The sequence below is a fragment of the Petaurus breviceps genome, unplaced genomic scaffold (assembly GCF_028583685.1).
Source record: "Petaurus breviceps papuanus isolate PSGF00001 unplaced genomic scaffold, PetGlider_PUasm1.0 185, whole genome shotgun sequence".
Taxonomy (NCBI): Eukaryota; Metazoa; Chordata; class Mammalia; order Diprotodontia; family Petauridae; genus Petaurus; species Petaurus breviceps.
Window position 1 is genome coordinate 7,662,248 of NW_027185797.1, and position 21,065 is coordinate 7,683,312.

A 21,065-nucleotide genomic window follows, 5' to 3' on the forward strand; every position below is an offset into this window, starting at 1 on the left:
GGGGGGAGGGGGAAGGCAGGGCCAGAAATGGCCTAGTCCTCCTCACATCTGAAATTGAGCTGTTCAGGCTGGTTCTCAAAGGGCAAGGATGCTGTGGTTGTAGGGTCTTCATCCCTTGTTTTACTGGCTCAGGATTCAGTTTTATCCACAGGGGAGAAGAGCAAGCATTGATTCAGCACCTATCGTATGCTAGGCACTGCTTCGTTTTGATCCTCAGAATAACCCTTTTGAAAGAGGTGCTGAAAAAACAGACAGGGTGACTTCACCAGCTTAGCACACTGCTAGTGTCTGAGGTCAAAACCGACCTCTCTCCCCACTGTTCTACCCAGCTGCCTCCCAGTGGAGGCAGATAATCAGGCTCTGGGAAAACAATTCACCCTAACCAAATTCTCAGTTGTTGAAATGCCAGATGGAGTCCAATTGATTAATTCTTACTGAGATTCTGGAGCTGTTCTCAATGTCAGAGGGGCTGTTGTGTGGAAGTAGACTTGTTTTCCTCAGTTCCAAAAAGCAAAACTAATAACGGTGGGGTAAGAAGCCATGTGGTGATCAAATAAGCAAGCATTTATTAGGCACCTGCTATGTGCCAGGCCCCGTGCACTGGCTCTGGGTCCAGAGGCATCCCAGGCTTGCTCTTTACTACCTGTAGGACAGCTCTGAAGCTGTGATGCTATAAGCTAGAAAGAGGATAATTCAGGCTTGCTATGAGAAAAAGCTTCCAAACAAAGCCTGCCTGGGCTGTGTTCAGAAGTTCAGATCTCTGCTCCCCTCCCCACCTCCACCAGAGACCGAGTAGAGGTGGGTTTTGTTTTTCTGTCTCTCCTGGATTTTGTTGGTAATATACAGAAAAGCTAAAGATTTTTATAAATTTAGTTCTCAACTGGTTCCTTTGATAAAACCATTAATTATTTCTGTTAGGTTTTTTTTTTCAGACTCACTAGGGTTTTCTGGTAAAACCTTAATACATTTCAATACTCCATGAGTCTGTTCTCGACGTGGGACCCCCCCCCCCCAGCCATACAGATCAAAACCCAGAAATACCTGCCTGTCCTGTCTCATTCCTGTCAGCCAGACTGCTGTGAAACAGGCACTAAGCTATGACCATATCTTCTTATAAATCCACCTCCAAGTCCAGCCAACATGCTGGGAGCCTCCTAAGTCTTTTAACATATGGGTGGATACTGATGGAGCCTGTGAGCTGTCCACCAGGTCACCCTTCATTTTTGCTGTTTGACAGGCCTGTGGCTCTTTTTCCTTTTCTGTATCTTTCATACTTCTGTCATTTCCCTTCTGCAATCTGCAACCCTTACAGGTTATCTGTTGAACTACATCTGTCATAGTTTGGACAATAGGCATTCTTCATCTCCTTGTTTTTTCTTGGATATAATGAGTCTCCTTAGAAGCCTCTGAAATAGCTCCTTTAAATCAGAAGCACATAAATCTGCAGGAAGCAGCATTTAAAGGACCTCAGCACCATCTATATAAGAACTCTTCTGCAATTTTGGAATGTGTTGGAAATCCCACATAAAGTGGTGAAGACTGCTGTTGGGTATGCATCTCCCTGTCAAACAAGGTCCCCTCTGATGTTCCATCTTTAAAGGAATCTTGTATGATTTCGACATGTGCAGGAGGGATGTCTTGTTGGAAGAAAGCCCTCAGAGCTGCATTTGGATGATCTTTTTTTAAATCAGCGTCAGTCAAAAGCACAGTGGGTTCTTGTAGTCTGTGTACCTGTCAATCAACTGTGTGACTCCAAAGAGGTAGGCTGCCACCAAATGTATTTATGAAAACCTGCCAGTCCCCTAATCTAATCCTAGTCCAACGTGAGTTCCCTGCTTACCATCTGCAAACAGGAGTCATTTTGTCTGCTCTGGATGAAAGCATACTCTCCTCCTTCCACATCTCGGCCTCTTGGCTCCCTTGGAGACAGTTCAAGTTGCACCTTCTTTCGGCAGGCGGCTTTTCCCAGTCTCCTTCCCTGCTAACACCTTTTGAGATTACCACCTGTAATTTGCACCGTCTGTCTCTTACACAGACATGGTGGATGCATTTTTCTTTCCCCACTCCTCTGTACTGAGAAGTATGCCTTTAATTTCTGGTTCTTGCCTTCTTGCTACAGCACTTATTGTGCTGTCAGTGACAGCAGAGAAAGGGGCCAAGCTTCATCTCAGGTCTTCCTGGGAAAACGTCCAGGGTTCCTCCATCACAAGTGATCCAGTAGAGGCCGGACAGCCACTGGATTCAGTAAATCTTTCCTGAGTGCTCAGGGTCACTGCTGGGTCCCAGTCAGTCCCTGCCCTTAGGGAGCTTACATTCTCCCAGGGGAGGGACGACTGTACAAGGGAGTCTTGGTCAGGTATAGGTTGAATTTCATGATCAGAGTCACTTCTAACTCAGACTCTGTAACTTAAAGTGAGACATAGACCTGAAACGCCCTCCTGGTGGTAACTGAGCCAGCCAAATGGTGTAGTGGATAGAACACCAGGCTCAGAAAGGAAAGAAGGCAATAAGCATTCCAAACAGTACCTACTGTGCGCCAGCTACTGTGCTAAACACTTGTAAATGATCCTCACAACAGCCTGCAATAGGTGCTGTTATCCCCATTTTACAATTGAGGAAACTGAGGTAAATAGAGGCTAAGTGACTTGCCCAAGATCGCAAAGCCTCTGAATATGAGGCTGGATTTGAACTCGGGTCTTTCTAACTCCAGGCAGCCAGGTTGTAGCATGAATGGAGCACCTTCTTGGGGTCAGGAAGGCCTGAGTTCAAATCCAGCCTCAGACACTTCCTAGCTGTGTGACCCTGGGTGAGTCACATAACCCTGTTTGCCTCAGTTTCCTCATCTAAAAAGTGAGCTGGAGAAGGAAGTGGCAAACCTCTCCAGTGTCTCTGCCAAGAAAACCCCAAATGGGGCGACTCAGAGAATCAGACATGACTAAACAAATTTAGTTTTGCTACTCACTTTATCTCATTTGATCCTCACAATGACCACGTGAGACAGATACTGAGTCTGAGAGAAGTTAAATGACTTGCCCAGGGTCACAGCTAGTATCAGTCTGAGGCAGATTAGAACTCAGATATTCCTCCTCCATTCAGTTCACCTCCTGGTCGCTTCAATAATAAGGGCCTGAGACAAGATTTGAATGGGGGTCTTCCTAACGCCACGTCTCCAAGGGCCTGTATCTCTCTTGTCCTTCAAATCACTAGGAAATTCATTAGACCACAATCTAATCATAAGAAAATGGATTTGGTGGGGGAATGTACCTGGTTTTACCCAAAGGGCTGTACAGAACTTGGCTGCTGAGTAGAGGAAGGGGTTTGACTGATGAGCAAACTTGGAGATTTCCCTGGGGGAGCCAAGAGGAAGTTAGATCACTCTCTGAGAACTCACTGGGGACAATTTCAGGAAGGCACCATTGAAAAACCTGTGGGGAAAGAAAGGCTCACTTCCCCTCCCCTAGCTGACCAGCTAAGCTGCTTCCCCTCGCATGGTTCTCCAGCCACAGCCCTGCCCTGAGGTCCAGGGAAATCCTCTCCTTCCAACCCCGGCCAAGCAGCATGGGCCAAGCCGCATGGCTCTGGTCTTTACCAAGTCTGTGTCCCCAAACCTCTGCTTAGTCTGTAAAACAAGGGGATCTGGGCATGATGGCTTCTGATATTCCTTCCAGCTATAAAGCCATGATCCTGTATTCACTTTGCATTTATTTTCTATAAATTCTGTATATGCTTACATAAGCACATTTGCCTCCCTCAATAGACTAAACTCTCTGAGGGCAATAACTTTCATATTTATTACTGTTTCATGTTTCAGCATTTATTGACTATTTACTATTTTGTTCACTTTGTGTTTCTATCTTTTGTCAAGCAATCAATGAACATTTACTAAGCGTTTACTACCTGCCAGGCACCATGCTAAATACTGAGGGTACAAAAAGAGGCGAGACAGCCCCTGCTCTTAAGGAGCTTACACTCTAATGGGGGAGATGACATGCAAACAACAATGTACAAACAAGATACATGCAGAATAAACAAGAAACAAGAGGGGGAAGCCACTAGACTTAAGAGGGGTTGGGGAAGGCTTCTTGTAGAGGGTGGGATTTTAGTTGGGACTTCAGCATCTAGAGTCCAGGCACACAGTAGGTACTTAATAAATGCTTGCTGATTAACCAGCTATTGCATAAATACACCTTAAACCTTGAGGTGAATTTAAAAATCCAGGTATGCCCACCTGAAAGACTAAAAACCAAACCTCCAAAACAGGTAACCAGCCGTGGCTATTGACCTTACAAAAATCTTTGAGGTGTTTGGCGGGGGACACTGGCAAATTCTACTCTAGGGCTTCCCTTTCATTCCAGGATCATGCCAACTTTTCTGTTATGACTTTGGAGCCAGTTCAATACATTAAGGCAATAACACCTTCCTCCAATGATGGCAGGTACATTCTGAAGTCATGTCTCCCTTGGTGGGACACTTCAGGGGCTACTCTGGTCCCTGAGTGAGAATCTGGGAGATTCTCTTCATCCCCCCAGCTCTCCTCCTCAAGGGTACTGGGTCATGAATTTAGATACAACCTTTAAGGAACACATCTGCTTCATAAAGTCTGATACACCTGTAATCCAGACTATGATTCCATGTAAAATTAAAAAAAAATTCTAAATGAAGCACCCCAAATAATCCACAGGATTTCATCTCTCCAACCCTATAGTGTTCAATGCCACAGACACTAAATCCTGGCTTCCTTCAGGACTCAGCTCCAACATCACACTCCTCAGGAGACCTTTCCCTTCTTTCTTTCTCTCTCTTTCCTTCCTTTCTTTCTCTCTCCTCTCTCTCTCACACACAAACACACACACATACTCCCTCTCACACATGTACACATATTCTCTCTCTCTCTCTCTCTCTCTCTCTCGCTCTCCCCCCCCCATTCCCACTCCCACTCCCAACAGCTTGAACCCTGCCCTCTGCAGCCACCTTCCTGCCTGTTCCCAGGTTGTCTCCCCCCTTAGAAGGTCAGATCCTTCAGGAGAGGGGCTGTTTCTGCCTTTCTTTGTACTCCCAACTCAATGACTGTTTAAGAAATGTTTGCCGTGTGCCAGGCATGGTGCTAAGCACTGGGGACACAGAGGCAGAAAGAAGGACCAGAATCCAAACAGCCGGAGAGGTGTGAGCTACAGAGCTATAGGAGTGATGATGGCCAGCATTTCTGTAGCACGTGTGTTTGAGCCTGACAACAGCCCCTTAAGGCAGCTGCCTTTACTATCCCCCCATTTTACAGAGGAGTAGGTAGAGGGGGAGAGAAGGGAGCTGCTGAGTGTTGCAGAGCTAAGCGTCTGAGACTGGGCTAGGACAGTGGACAGAAGGTCCCCTAAGAGGGGAAGGCAGCTGGAGAGGCTGGGAAAGGCCTCCTGGAGCAGGTGAGATCCCAACTGGGTCTTGAGAAAGGTCAGGAAAACTTGGGGGTGAAGGGGTAGAGGTGAGCACAGAGCTTGAAATGTACACACACACAGTGAGAAAGAAACAGAGACATGAGGCACCTGGATGGTAGAGTACTGAGCCTTAAGTCAAGAAGACCCGAGTTCAAATCCTGACCTAGATATGTAATGGCTGTGTGACCTTGAACAAGTCTCTTCACCTGTCTGCCTCAGTTTCCCTAACTGAAAAATGGGGACAATAATATTGCCTACCTCCCAGTGTTGTGAGACTCAAATGAGACCATCTTTGTAAAGTGCTTAGCACAGTATATGGAGTCATAAATGCTATTATTGTTACAGAAAGAAAGAAAAATGGATGGAGAAAAGCTGTCCTTTCCTTCAGGGATCTTAGGATGAGGGTGTGTGCTGAGGAGTGTATCATAAGGATGATGCAGAATGGACGTAATGGGGACGTTAAACAGAGATATTCTGACAAAAAGCTCTAAGAAGGTTGGAGGAGGAAGAAATCACTCCCAGGAGGGCCTCAGGAAGGGCTTTGTGGAAGAGGCAGCTTCTGTGATGGGCACAGATGCGCTCAGGTGCGAGATGGGGAACAGCCAGCCTGGTCACGGACCTTCAGAGGCTGCCTAGTCCACTTCCCCCATTCTATAGATAACTCACTGAGGCCCAGAGTCCAAGTGCCTTATCTGGCTCTAATAAATGGAAGGGCCAGCATTTGAACCTGGGCCTTTAAGACCAAATCAAGCACCCTTTCCACTATACCACACAGGGTGAAGGGGCAAGAGAATGGAATAAATCTGGACAGGAAAGATGGATCCCAATTGTAGAAAGACTTAAATGACAGGATAGAAGCTTTGTACTGTCAAGTCATGCACAATCCTTTTGTGGGTCATGGATTCCTTTGGCAGTCAGTCTGGTAAAGCCTATGGACACCCCCACCAATCATGTTATTTTTTAATTCATAGGATCAAAAGAAAACCAATGGTATTGAAATAAAATTATCAAAATGTTAAAAAGAAAATTCATGGACCTCAGATTAAGAGCGGGGAGCATGGAGACCTGCTAGGTTATTAAAATAGTTTAGGCAAGAAACAGCCACAGGAGGTTTTAGGTCACACCTGGAAAAAGATCTGGTCATTTCCAATGGACCTCAAGCTCCATATGAGTCAACAATGAGGGCTTCTGTACAAGCAGCCTAGTGTCCCGAAAGAGAAAGGGGTCACTCAGCTGGTCACTGCCGTGGCCAGAGCTCATCTGGAGCAGTGCATTTAGTTATGGGCGGGTACCACATTCTGAAAAGCTGGGAAATGTTCCGAGCAGGGTGACTAGAATGCTGAAGACTCCCCCAGACTGTGCTGCCAAGGGACCCCGAGGAGAAGGAGGGATGGTTAGGCTGAAGAAGAAAGCCTTGGGAAGGAGGGGATGGACAGCCGACTTCAGATATGTGAAAAGCCATCACAGAGAAGCGCTAGTGGTCCCAGAGGATGGGATTAGCAGCCATGCTAGGACTCAGCAGAGACCTGTTTGCCTCTGTGTTAAGGAAGGGCATCCTAGCACTGCCAGGCACTTCAGAGGGAGGGGCTCAGATGTGGGTTACACTAAATGGCCTCAAAGGTCCCTTCCAACTCAGGGATTCCGTGTGAAACAAGGAGGACCTCTCCAACAAAGATGCAGCATTTGGTTTCAGGTCCTGTAGGGGAAGAGAGTCTGCACTCGTTGCCTTGGTGATGTTTCCTAGGCAACCAGGGAAATCCTCAGGCTGAAGTGCAGTGTCAGGAGTGTGAGATGGGTGAAGCGGCCAGTGACGGAAGGGGCGGGGAGGGAAATGGCCAAACAGGAAAGCAGGGAGAGCGCCAGGAGGAAGGATGGAGTGTGGCAGGTAGAGAAGTGGGTCAGACACAAGAGTGAGAGATGACAGTGAATGTTAGAGATCAATCAGCAGGATTTCAGAGGATGCCTGTTTTTCTTTTTCAGCGTTATCTTTGAGAAAACAGAGGCTGCATCATTTCGCAGCTGGATCAAAGGGCCATGAGTCAGAGGCAATGTGACCCTGGACAAGTCACTCCTGTCTGTGCCCTTCAGTGATCCCTGTCTCACCTAGTGACTCACAGCTTGGCCTTTGCTTTAGTAGAAGATCCTTAGATTCTAGAGCTGGGGGACCCCTGAGGTCCTGAAATCATTATCTAGAACAATGCTCTCATTTTACAGATAAAAAGACTAACCCAGGCCCTCTGGGACAGAAGTGGGCCTCAAGAACAGGTCTCCTAATTCCAAATCCAGCCATTCCCCACACTGATAAAACCACAGCTCTCTCCTGCTGTGTCTCTAGACGGTCAATGGGAAATCGGTCTGGTGTTTGTGCTCCACCCCACCATGGGTCTCCAGAGGTCATGCAGTCCATCCCTCTGCCTCCAGCAGGATCAGTAAATCCACAAATAATTATTAAGCTCCTACTATGTGCCTGGTTTCTCAAAAGTCAGCAAGTAAAGCTACAAATGCACAAAGGAGAACATAACCTCTGCTTGGAGGGGCATGGAACCGAAACAAGGGAGGCCAGGGGCAGGAAAACAGCTCATTCCCTCTCCTCCCCTCCTCTCCCCTCGCCCCCAGCATCCATAGAGCTGAAGGAGGCCCAGAAGCCTCCAGCCATCGTGGGACACACCAGGCCACTGACCGCATGGGGATGCCATCGAGCTGAGCACTCCCCACATTCCCCTCACACAAGGTGCCCACATGGTGCCAGTGATCCAGCAGCCAACAACTGCCACTGACAGGCACCTCCGGGTTGGCCAAGTGCTCTAGGCATATCTGACTGAGCTTTTCTGAAACTGGCCTTCAAGGCCCTTCCCATGTGATGCACACCTGCCTGTGCAGGACAGGCCCGGACTTCCCTTCCCACACATCAGGTCTGACCCAAGCAGCCTCATTACTGTAAAAGGAGGGAGAGGAAGGAGCCACCAAGCTCATCTGGGAATCCTTCAAGTGCCACCTTCTCCGTGAGGCCTTACCTGATCCCCACCCCCAATCACCTGTTATTTATTCCTGCTTGTCTACAAGCCCACCCACTGCCTTCCCCAGTGGGATGAGGACAGGAATTACCTTTCCTTTTTATCTCATAACCCTAGTGCCTAGCACACAACAAGGGCTTAATGCTTGTGGCATCCCGGCAGATAAGCCCTGTTATCCCCATTTTCCTGATGAAGGCTCAGGAAGTCTAAGTGACTTGCCCAGGGCCATAGGGCTAGTAAATGTCAGAGGCAGGCTTTGAATGGCATAAAAAGAATGAAGTCCATAGATAGGAGAGAAATTGTCACAACGGCAAAAGCACCTACTATGTGCCATGCAGGCACTGTGCAAAGTGCTTTACAGTTATTATTTGATCTTCACAATTGCCCTGGGAGGCAGGTGCTCTCATTATGCCCATTTTACTGATGAGGTAATGGGCTGACAGAAGTTAAGTGACTTGCCCAAGGACACACAGCCTCACATCAGAAGTGGGTCAGCCCAGAGGCAGCAATGCTGAATGTGAGTATCTGAAGTCAGTCAGTAGGATGGCTGGGTCTTCCTGCCTCCAGTCCAGCATGGAAGCCCTTACCGGCGCTGCGCTCCCCCCCGCCCCCGGCTTCCTCACACCTGTGTCCACCCTGTGTCCTAAACCTCCCAAGTCTGAATGTTTCTCCAGGCAGGCCCAGCCAGAGGCCTCCAGAACAGGGAACGCGGGCCATCTGGACTCCTTAAAATCACCCCTGGGGGTGCATCCCTGCCCTTTTGTACCTGCCCTGATCTGACCAGGTGGCAAGGGGCAGGGGGAGAAAAAAACAGCACAAGAACTTCCTGTGGCCTCAAGCAAAGTAATGTGATATGGGTGAGGATAGCGGGAGTGCACAAAACCTACAAAGCATGGTCATCCAGATATGTCCGGCCCAAGGAAGGAAGCAAGCATTTATTAAGCTCCTACTGCATTCCAGGCACCGTGTGGGCTCCTCACAACTGCCCTGCCAGATTCTGTTAGAATCCCCAGTTAATTGCTGAGGCAATTGGGCAGTGAATAGAGCACCGGCCCTTAAGTCAGGAGGACCTGAGTTCGAATGTGACCTCAGACACTTGACACTTAACTAGCGCTGTGACCTTGGGCAAGTCACTTAACCCCAATTACCCTGCCTTCCCCCCTCCAAAAAACAAAACAAAACAGCTGGGGCAGACAAAAGTAAAGTGACCTGCCCAAGTAAGTGTCCAGGCCCCACCACCCCGTCGACCACAGTTCCCCCTTCAGTCTGGAGCAAATAAGGGCCTCCCACCCTTTCAACAAGCATTTATTAAGTGCCTGTTATGGCAAGGTATCGTGCTGGGCACTGGAGGGACAAGGGTCTGAATGAAAGCAAGGCCCCTGGGCCAGGTCGAAGCCTTTGTGCAGGGAGGGGCAGAGGGCAACCCCAGCCCAGATGCTCCCTCTTCACCGAGGGGGCCTTGGCTCTCTTACAGGCAACACGCCAGACATCCAGGACCCAATGTGGCCCTGAGCACATCCTGGTCTCTGGCACACAGTAAGCACTTAATAAATGCTTGCTGACTGACTAGCTGATGTCAGCAGTGATCTTGCCAACCCAGAGACAACCTCGTCGGCTCATTCTTGAGGGGAGAAGAGCCCTTCTCTCCACCCTTCCCTTCACTTGGGTGTCTCCTCCTGTTGGCATTTCCAAATTGCCTTTTCTCTCCTAGCCTACATCTTTCAGCAAATGTTGAGAAAGAAAATTGTTTTATCCAAAGAACCCAACCCTGCAGTCTGCAGGGACAGGAATGGGGGGAGAAAAGGAGGGAAGGAGGAAGGGAGGGAGAAGGAAGTTGCTGTTTGATGGTTGGCTCACTGAATGACCCTACGACCTCAGCAATGAGGCCTTAATTCTGCAGCTGCTCCCCTGATCCCAAGCTGATGGCCCGTGGCAGGTTGTGGCCGGGCCATCGCAGCGCCGGGGCAGAAGCAAAGGTGGCTCCCAGCACTGAACATTTCACATTTACAAAGCCCAGGGTCTCCTCTGAGCCTCACACCAAGCCCAGGAGACAGGCAGGACAGGTACCATGCCCATGTTACAGGTGAGGGACCTGAGAGATACTCACCCAACTAGCTGGGAAGTGCCTGAAGCTTAGAATCCAGGGGGTCCTCACTGCAAGTGTGGCCCTGCCTATGGTCACAATGCCTGGGTGACTAAGGCCCTTTGAAAACCTCACTGCCCATCACCAGTCCCCAAAAGGAACAGATTTCCCAGAATTAAAACTCCCATCCTATAGCACTTATAGCAGCAAAGTGAGCAGAGAGGTGGGATGGCCCATGAGGGCTCCCCTGCCTTTGAGGAATGCATAGTGTAGAAGCTTGCCATCATGGGGACGTGGTTCCACAGTCTGTAGCAGAACTACCACGGGTCGTCAAGGGTGACCTCGGCAACTGCATCGTACAGGAAGAAGCAAGCTGGGCTCCAGTCAGAGCACCTGGGTGACCTCCTTCAGCATCTCCACTGACCTCACCTGTAAACTCCACCGGTGCTGCCCACCTCTCGCCCAACGGAAGGGCAGAAAGCACGGCTGCCTTGATCACATTCGCTCACTTTGGGAAATGTATGTGTGTAAGGCTTTATATAAGAGCATGCACGCACACACACACACACACACACACACACACACACACACACACACACACGTGCGTGCGAGGTCCCAGAAGTCTGTCTCTGAAAGCTTTGCAGTTGAAGTTAAAGCTTTGGGACATCCTGTATGTACATGTACGTATATATACATACATACATCATACACATTCATATGCATATATATGCCTGTGATTTGATTGTGAGATCTCCCAGCACAGGCACTGCCATCACTGATACCGATCAGCAGTCCATCTATAACTTACAGTCTTCAGGAGCTCCCTGGGCCAGAGTCCCTGACTCCATGGCCGGCTCTGCATTCTACCACCCTTGCCCACAAGGCTTATGATCCCCTGTGTGTTCATGGCTCTCAGACCAGCCCTTGTCCACTAAGCCATCCTGGCCGTCACAGTTCTTCCCACAACCACCCTGTGAGGTAGGCAGTGCAAATATTGTTATTCTCATCTATTTAGAAACTAGTGATAATAGCTAGCATTTGTGCAACACCAAAGTGTTTTGTGAAGCACCTTACAAATATCCCATTGAGGTGGCTGCCAAAGGGAGCTGAGGCAGACAGGAGTGGAGTGACCTCCTTGCCCAGGGTCACACCGTAAATGTCTGAGGTTTGATTTGAACTCAGGTCCTCAAACTCCAAGCCTAGCGCTCTGTCCACTGAACTACCTAGCTGCCTCTTAAGGGGGAATCATCCATTTGAACCCCACTCCCTTTACAGATGAGAGAGCAAAGAAACGTTAAGGGACTTGCCCAGGTTCAGCTAAGTAGCAGAATCAGAATTCAAACTCAGACCCTCAGATACCAACCCCAGTGATCAAGCTGCCTTCTAGGAATTAGAACAGATGACTCCAAAAATCCTTCCCAGTTTTAATTTGATGATTCACATTTTACGGAAGAGGAAACCGAGGCCAAAAGGGCCTAAGTGACCAAACTCTGATCATGCTGCTGGTAACATCCAGGCTGGAGACACATGGTTCATTCTGTCCACTGCACTGTCCTAACAGTCCCTCTTCCTGAGCTGCCCCACAGGGGACACAGCACAGCCTCTGGCTGGAGGCTTTTCTCTAGAATGTCTCTTTCAGTGCTGTCCTGGGTCCAGGTCACCTGGACCAGAGGGAGGCCTGCACACATCTGCTCCCACATTCAAACTCAGATTTAAAGGTGCACGTGCCCTGCCAGCCTGGAGCTGCCTAAGCAAGAATGAATCAAAGGGATGTTGGCAGAGCCCCAGGAGAATGGGCTGGCCCCACCACCTGCCACCCCCCATGCCCTCACCACGCCCAAGGTCTCTCAGAAAGATCTCCAGCAGAGAGATGGCCCACTGCACTTCGGTTGTTTTGTTTCTAAAGAACGGAAGCACAGATTTCAGAATAGGTAACCAACATGCTTCAATCACTGGACTCTGCTCAGTTCTAAGCAGGGTGTCAGCTGGGAAACAGATGGCACGTGGGGGTGGGGAGCAGCTTTGGATCATTTGGAAGCAAATGCACTGAATATCCATCAAGCCCCTTTCAAAGCTGTCAGGGCCCCCAAAGGCCTCTGAAACTCCCCTCTGGTCATGGGGGAGCCAGCAGGGGGGACAGGGCTCTTCCTAGCCCAGAGCTCATGATGGTGTCATGGCCAGATGTGCCCCTGCAGCTGTGAGAGGTCACCACCATAGCCACCTTCCTGGGGTGGGGGAGCCCCAGACGCTGGAGGATTTAAGGGTGTCGGCGACCCCTCACCCCTGCAAAAATTCTAACAGCCCATGGCCTCTACACTTGAGGCGTGACACTAGCCAACGCCCCCCAGGAACCCTGCAGCTGATCAGGAGGGACGGGCAAGCACAAGCCCACATCGTCTGGCTCCCAACCTCACACGTAAGCTTATGTTTCTGGCAGCCTCCTTTGCCCCAGCCCACAGGCAGCAGGGCACCAGAACAGGACAACGGCTGAAATTCATCTCTGCTTAGCTGTTCTTGCTCCCACATTTGTGCTGTCCCTGGAACAGCGGCCAGGGCAGCGACACAATCTGGAACAAGCAACACCTGGGTTCAAATTCAGCCTCAGACCAGCCGTGTGACCCTGAGCAAGGCACCTGCCCTCTGTCTGCCTCAGCTTGGTCACCTGTAAAATGGGGGTGATAAGAATAGCACCTGCCTCCCAGGGCTGCTGGGAGGATCAAAGGAGAGGGTAATTGTAAGGCACTCAATGCTATATGGATATTAGCTCCTGCTGGAAGGCACTGCAGTCAGCCAGTGGGGTACAGTGATACAGAAGAAAGTGGACTAGACTCAGAGTCAGGAGGAGCTGCGTCCAAATCCGGCATCTGCCACGTACTCCTGCCTGGGTGTGTGATCTTGGATAAGTCAATTAAACCCTCCAGGCCTCTGATCCTGTGAGCTCTCCTTGTGCTTCTAAGCCACAGACACTGGGGAAGTTTGACCTGACTAAATCTAGAGGAAGAAAGGACTAAATAAACAGGGCCTGCTGCCCTCCTCTATCTAGACGACCCCCCCTTTCCCCCAATAAAACAGAAAGTCTCTAAAAAGCAAGACCGGTTTTCCAGCTCAAGCCCGAGGATGCCAGGCCTGACGGTCCCCTCCTGGCTGGCCTCAGTCCTGGGGATCCACATGTGCTCTGCCGATTCTCCACCTAACAAAGCCCACCTGTTACAGGGCAGGCTGACACCTCCCAAAACTCCCCTCCCCCACCCAAGGGTCCGGCCATGAATCCAGTGGACCTCAAACCATGGTGGGGAGGAAGGAAAAGTCACTAAGCCTTCCAGGCATGAATTTTGTTCCCTACAGAGGCAGCAGATGCTTGGCACAAAGCCTGGGCACCACTAGGGATGCTGCCTCTGTGGCATCTTCCCTGTGAGGGCCCGAGTCACTTGGGAGTAGAAACCTCTGCTATGGGGCAAGCCTGCCGAAGCCCTGAGCCCCCATTAGAGGCATTCAGGCTGAGTCAATAAGACAGGGAAGAAGGAGAGGCAGAGAAAGGCATGACACAAGCAAGGCCTCCCGGCTCCTACCCGCTGAGTGGCGTGATTGAGCATTTCCTGCCAGGCAGAGTCAAACTGCCGTTTGTCGTCCTCCAGGAGCCTCTGCTCAGCCAGGGAGATGGTCTCCTTGGCAGCTCGGAGAACCTCGGTTGCCCTCTGGAAGTCCTGAGTCGCCTTCTGGGCTTCAAGCTGGGCCTGGAAGAGAGACACACGGGCAGACTGAGGCAAAGCCAGACACAGAGAGGGCCCAACGTTCATGGTCTAGGGTGGAAGTGGGCTCCTCACCAGAAGCACACTCCAGTTAATTAACACTTCAACACCTAGATAGCCAGATAAGCGTGCAAGAAGTGAGCCACAGAAAGCAGAGAACAGACATTGACTGGGGCAGGGTCCCCGGGAGAGAGACAGAGCTCAGGAAAGGGCTGAGTCCCTGCCCTCACGGGGCTTCTAGTCTAAAAGGGGGTCAGTCCCAAAGGCAAACACATAATACGTGGGATGTTCATAGGTCGGTGACTATGAAGCCAGAAGGGACCTCAGTCCAGCCCCTTTGTTTTATGGTTGAGGAAAATAAGGAACAGTCCACAAGTGCTCTGCCCAAGGTCCCACAGACGATAAGCTTCAGAGGCGATGCTCGAACCCAGGGCCTCTCGCTGACCAGAGACTGCACTATCCACTGGCATTACTGTACCTATCTTTGTTGCATGTGGCTCCTGGAAAACCTATTTCTTCAGCCAAAATGTGACTAATTCCACGCTTACCCTTTGTAATACTGGCCAAGAGACTGCCATCAGTTAGGAAATCCCTCATCTAGCCGGTCAGTGACCCTGGACCCAACAGACCAGCAAGCCCAAGGGCAACACAAATAATCCTGACACAGCAAGAAGAGACATGGAGCAACAGCTGACAAGCTGATACCATTCCTTGGGGTCCAAAGGTCAGTGAGGCCTTAGGGCTCCTGCTGCTGCTGCTGCTGCTGCTGGCCTCTCTAGGCCTCCCCTCTACAATGAGGGTGCTGGACATCACAGGATCACAGGAAAATAGAATTAAGGGTAAGAAGGAGTCTTAGAAAGCAACCTAGTCCAGCCTCTCACTTTACAGATGAGAAAAGCAAGGCCCCAAAAGCGTCTCCTCCAGGGTGGCCCCTGCAGAAAGCTGCAGGGCCGGGAAGGGAGATCCCGTCCAGTGAGTCCAGATGCAGACACCAAGGGCTCTTTCCACCTTCCCCTCCTCCCCATAACCTCCAGAGCCCCTTCCAGGGCCAACAGTCTACATCAGAAGTCAGGCCTTCCCAACAGCGGGGGCAGCCCTCGATCTGCTAGGCAATCCTAGCCAAGTGACGCCATGGTATAAGATAACCCAGGGGAGGAGGCAGGGTGCCAACACTCCCCAGAGGAGCAGCCACAGGTCTGTATATGCTGCACCATGAGTGAGTGTTCGTGGCCTGCCTTGCCAGTTGGGCCTTGTTGAGTTCCAATAGAGTCCAGAAGCCAGGGTGGGCCTTAGATACCATCATTCTACAAAGGAGGAAACTGAGGCCCAGTGAAATTGTTAATACAATTGTCATACACATAGTGTCAAAGACAGAGTTTGAATCCAGGTCTTATAACTCCAGGGCCAGCACTCTTTCCATCATAACCAAGAGTCCTCAAAGTGTGGTCCAGGGATTCCCAGGAGTCTCCAAGACCCTTTCAGGAGGTCTCTGAGATCAAAATTATTTTTCTTAATACTACCAATATGTTTTAATTTCTAATATTTTAAATATCAATAAAGCCCACATGAACAAAAGCTCTCTAGGGGAAGATCCTCAATAATTTTTTAGTTTGTAAAAGAGTCCCAAAACCAAAAATGTTGAGGACCACTACCCTATACCATTTGCCTTCTCAGTTGGTTAAGTGGGTTGGTCAAACGTCTACAAAGTACTTCATTTCTCAGCCTCAGGGAACACGACAGGGTAGTAGTTTAGTTGTGGGTGGGGTGGGTAGGAACCTATGACTCAGAAAAGAGATGGAGAAACATCCTACTTTACACACCCATTCTCATAAGACTTGGAGGAAGCCTTAGAAACAAGCACTAAAGGAAATTGTGAACAGATTTCAAGTGGAAAGAAAAATGGACAAATCCAGGCTTTCTCCCTTAGGTCCTCCAGATTCCTGATGTGGAAGGTGTATGATACATCAGTAAAGGTTTCATGATCAAAAGAATCAAGTTAGAATAGGGAAAAGCTGGGAATCGGGTCCAGCAACAAGGGACCCTGCCCATTCCAAAGCCCTGAGCTGACCACATGAATATATCCAAGAAACTTCAGCCCAAGGGGCACTGAGTCACCACGGTCAAATGGGCCTCCAAGCAGGCTGTATCCTGCATTCAGTCAAGGTCACTCACTATGTGACCTCAAGAAGGAAGGGTGGGGATTCTGACTCTTATTACGTCCAATTCCACAGCAGTCAAATGGGGTCACCTGTCCCTTTGGTAAATTTCCAAAACACAGTAGGTGCCTGAAGACTATGATGGATGGTCCTCCCCCTCACTGCCACATTAACGGGCAAGTCTCACAAATAGTTCTTTCTGTTCAGAAGAGACTGATTGGAGAGGGACAAACGTGCCCACAGATGCTACCCTGGAAAGGAAAAGAGACATTTGTGTCTGTTCCTTCCAAACTTGGACACACATTTTTTTAATCAAATTAATGTTTGTTTCAAACCATCTCCAGAAGGTAACAAATTCTAATAGTTGGATCTGTGACTCCTAACATTTTCCAGGAAGAAAGGGTTATTTTGTGGTATGTGTGTGCATAAGTGTGAGTGTGTGACTGTGTGTGTGTGTGAACGTATATATGGGTATGTGTGTGAATATATGGGTACGTATGGCAGTGTGTGTGACTGTATGTGTGAGAGAAAGAGAGAGTGTGAGTGTGTGTGTGTGTGTGTTTAAATTCTGTAACGCCCAAGTTAAACGTCTTGGGGGGAGGGGGTTTTCATCTTGCTGCAGGCTCCTCTGCTTCTAACATGAACATCCCCTTCCCAAGAAAAGTGTATGTCATGAGCTCAAGAGAATAATCAGTTCTCCAGATAGAGGAAAGAAAAAAGGAAGCCCTCATACCTCAATACCCTTCTTCCTCCCCACCTCAATCCATTCTCTATGTTGCTGCTAGATTCATCTTCCTTACAAGGCCCTGTCTCTCCTCAGCTGGAAGCCTTCAGTAAAGTCCACATTTTTTAACATGAAATTCAGGGCCCTGCATGACCTGGGGTCACCCTGCCTTTCCAGACTTTTACCACCCCGGCCCTCTGGTGCTCAGTCATTACCAAGACCCTAAGAGGTGCCAGGCACCAGGCCATGCACTGGGGACACAAAGAGGTCTCCTTGTCTCCCCAGTGTTTTCCCACATTCTGGCCTTCAGTTTTGGCCTTTTCCTAAGCCTAGAGTCCTTTCCCACCTGCAGAGACCCTCTCCACTCTTTTAAAGGCCAACACAATCCCACAAGCATTTACTGGGGGGGGCGGGGTAAACAAACACCAAACCCCAGCCCTCAAAAAGGCCCCTCGTGGCTTCCTCAAAGTCCAAGTGACCTCTAGGTCCACTCTAGCCAGAGGATCTGTGATCTTGTAGGTCCCGAACCAGAATCCAAGCCCCAGGACTGCCACTTACTACCTACATAACCTTCTGGGCCTCAGTTTTTCCTCTTTTAAGGAACAAGGGGGCCAAACTAAGTCATGAGATCTGAGATTTAGAACTGGACCAGGCCTCTGAGGTCACCCTGTCTAACCCCTTGTTTTACATATGAAGAAAATGGGGAGGGGGGAGAGGTTCCATGGACTTTCCCGTGGCTCAAGCAGCTAGTGAGAGTCAGAAGCAGAATTTGACCCCAAAGCCAGAATACTCGACAATATGGCAAGATGCCTCTCAAAGGTGTATTCACATTCTAAAGCCAGGTTGATACTGATTGTCTGATTTGATTTAACTACTTTCAGACCATTCACAACCTGGGATCAGTCTCTTATGGAGATCCTCAGCAGTCCAAACTTTAAAGGCACTGGTTTGTGCCAATGCCCTTTGGCAGAGGTACCGAGTGCAAGTGATAGCCAGGGGCAAATTCACCACTGAAATGGCAGGACAAAATCTCTTGTGTTACCATTGTTGTTTGGTAGTGTCTGAATCTCCATGATCCCATGTGGGGTTTTCTCAGCAAAGATACTGGAGTGGTTTGCCATTTTACAGATGAGGAAACTGAGGCAAACTGTGAAGTGACTTGCCCAAGGTCACACAGCTAGAAATGTCTAGGCCAGATGTGAACTCAGGAAGATGAGTCTTTCTGATTCCAAGCCCAGCGCCCTACCAACAATCTCTCGCGGTATTTTTTTAAAAGGTATAGAAGAATACAGGGAAGAAGATAGAGTCCTGGGTAGGGGTCTCTCCCAAGTTGGATGGCAGAATGTTTTCATCATCATCCACAAACACAGGAGAAGTTACTGTATGTGAAGTTCGGTGTTAGAAATTAGCAGTGGTGGGGCAGCTAGGTGGCACACTGAGTAGAGTATCAGCCCTGGAGTCACAAGGACCTGAGTTCAAATCCGGCCTCAGACACAACACAAAAACTAGTCCTGTGACCTTGGGCAAGTCACATAACCCCAACTGCCCTCCAAAAAAAGCAAAAAAAAAAAAAAAAGAAATTAGCAGTGATATGAGAAGATATCATCCCTGCCCTCATGGAGCTTCAAACCTAGCTGAAGGATTTAACTTCATGTCTATTCACTGTAGTAAGTGTTTAACAAACACTATTAAGTGACAGGTGCTGGGGCTAAAGAGAAAGGCAAAAACATGACCCCTCCCCTCATGGAACTCACAATGATAGAACACAGAGGCTGAGCAGACAGTGCCCCACGGCCAGGCGGGGTCTGCGAGGGGCGTATGGGAGACCCCCATGGACCAGGAGAGGCAGAAGATAATCCTGTGCGGACCCAGGTTTGGACTGTACACAACGTAGGCCTCCCCTAGAAGGTTGTACGGATGTTGTGGGGCGGCTGCTCGGAATGGAGAGCATTTTAGGTGTGGGGACCACAGCCTGTGCAGGATGCCTCTCCATGCCATTTACAGGGCCCAGACAGGTAAGCTGCAGCCTAGAGGATGTGAAGGGGAACCATGTGAAATAAATCATCTGGGGTTTGGACCCCAAGTCTTCCAACTCCAAAGCTAAGAGGTCTCCACCGCACCCCATCATACTCTTGGCATAAATAAAAATATCTTGCCTCCCTCCCTCTTGGCCTTCAGCTCCCAGAGCACAGGGGCCTTATCAGTCATATATCTGAGGACAGAGCCCTGCACATATCTGCTGACCCTGAGATGGTCACCAATCTGTCCTGTCGGTATTTTGTCCTTACCTCATTGTTGGTGTCTCGTCTCCCCCATTAGACTGGGAGCGCTTTGAGGGCAGGGACCATTTTTCCTGTCTCTGACTCCCCAACACTTAGCTTAGTGCTTGGTGCGCAGTAATCCCTTAAATATTCGCTGACTTGACCCTCCTCTGACCTCCTCGATATTTAAGTCCAGAGTCTTCACAAGGCAAAATCTGGGCCCTCCGAACTGTGACCAGTTCTCCATCAGAGGTCCCCATTCTCACCAACCAGAATGCCCCTGGTTCTTCCTTTGGCCCCTAGAGCACCCAGAAAGACTAACATGACTCTGCCTCCTCCTCCTCCTTCCTCGGCTTCACTTTTGCCTGTGGGATCCTTCCTTTAGGTTTCAACAGCAACACAATTACAAAGAGGGCTGATTCTGCAGAGCCAGAGTGATCCCTCAAGGTTAATTCCCAATATGTTCTGACAGCTAACTCAGGAACCCCTCCAGCCCCTTCCCGGTGAGCACAAATGACCTAGGGAGCAGCAGGCAGAGAAAATGCATTAACTAAAAGCACACCTGAGGACAACAGCTGCCGTACACCCCTCCATCACACTCCTCAATCAATTTGGCCCTTTTATCGTTCATGACAAAAACGCAGCTTGGTGGAAGGACCAGAGTGCTGGGCTTGGAGGCAGGAAGGCCAGAGCCCCAAACCCTTTCTGGCACTCGATGTGTGAACCTCTCTCTGTCCTTTGGGTTAGAACAAAATGACTCAAATTGGTATTGCTCTCACTATACTTGTGACCTTCGGCGATACATCTAACCATCCTGAGTCTGCTTCCTCATCTGCAAAAGGACTGGATAGATTTCTAAGTCTCACTCTATGATCTTAAGGGGCGGGGGAAGTATCACATCCTCTCATTGTGACCATGACCCTGTGAGGTATAGCAAGAGTTTTTCCCATTTCACAGAGGGGAAAATCAAAGTCCAGGGAATCCAGGTTTTCTAATCCCAAACAGCCTTTCCATTATACCCAGCTGTATTGGTAGGCTTATATTTTATTAAACAAAGCTTAAGTTTTTCAAGGTGCTGCCAGGTGTTTGTTCTCCTAGAGAAAGAAAAAGAAATATTTACCTTCCTATAAAAAAAACTAAGGAAAATTTCTGATAACAAGGCTAAAGCTGCAACTTCCCTGGGACAGGACTTTGGAACTATTTCCTTGTGCAAAGAATCACAGGATCCTATATTTAGGGCTGAAAGGAACCTTGGAGGTCATTTGATCCAACCTCCTTGTTTTATATATGAAGAAAACAAGGTCCAGAAGAGGAAAGAAACTTGCCTATCAGTGCAAAGGGAGGATTTGAACCAGGGGTGTCCCACTCCAAACCTATCTCTCTTTCTACGGCACCATCCAGCAGAATGATACTTTAGTGCGTATTAATCACTAAACATTTGACCCAGATGAAGGAAAAAAAAATGAAACTCTCCTTTGACAGCAAAAGAAACAAAACAGGAAAATGTTATTTTCCAAAGAGAATCAGATTTAATAGTACATGATCGTGTGGCTAGATGGGGCAGTGAATAGAGCACTGGCCCTGGAGTCAGGAGGACATGAGTTCAAATCCAGCCTCAGACACTTAACACACAAAAAAAAAAAACCTAGACA

General features: G+C 49.1%; 1 protein-coding gene across 4 annotated transcripts in view; it reads right to left on the minus strand.

Moving 5' to 3' along the window:
- SH3BP5 (SH3 domain binding protein 5) overlaps window positions 1–21,065 on the minus strand; it is an 85,861-nt gene that overhangs the window by 8,364 nt on the left and 56,432 nt on the right. For 2 of the 4 annotated variants that reach the window (XM_069088406.1, XM_069088407.1), the window contains exon 4: window positions 14,093–14,257. The exons of the other annotated variants lie outside the window; for them this stretch is intronic. In XM_069088406.1, coding sequence (XP_068944507.1) covers window positions 14,093–14,257 — 165 coding nt within the window. The remainder of the gene's footprint in view (window positions 1–14,092; window positions 14,258–21,065) is intronic. 4 annotated transcript variants of the gene reach the window in all.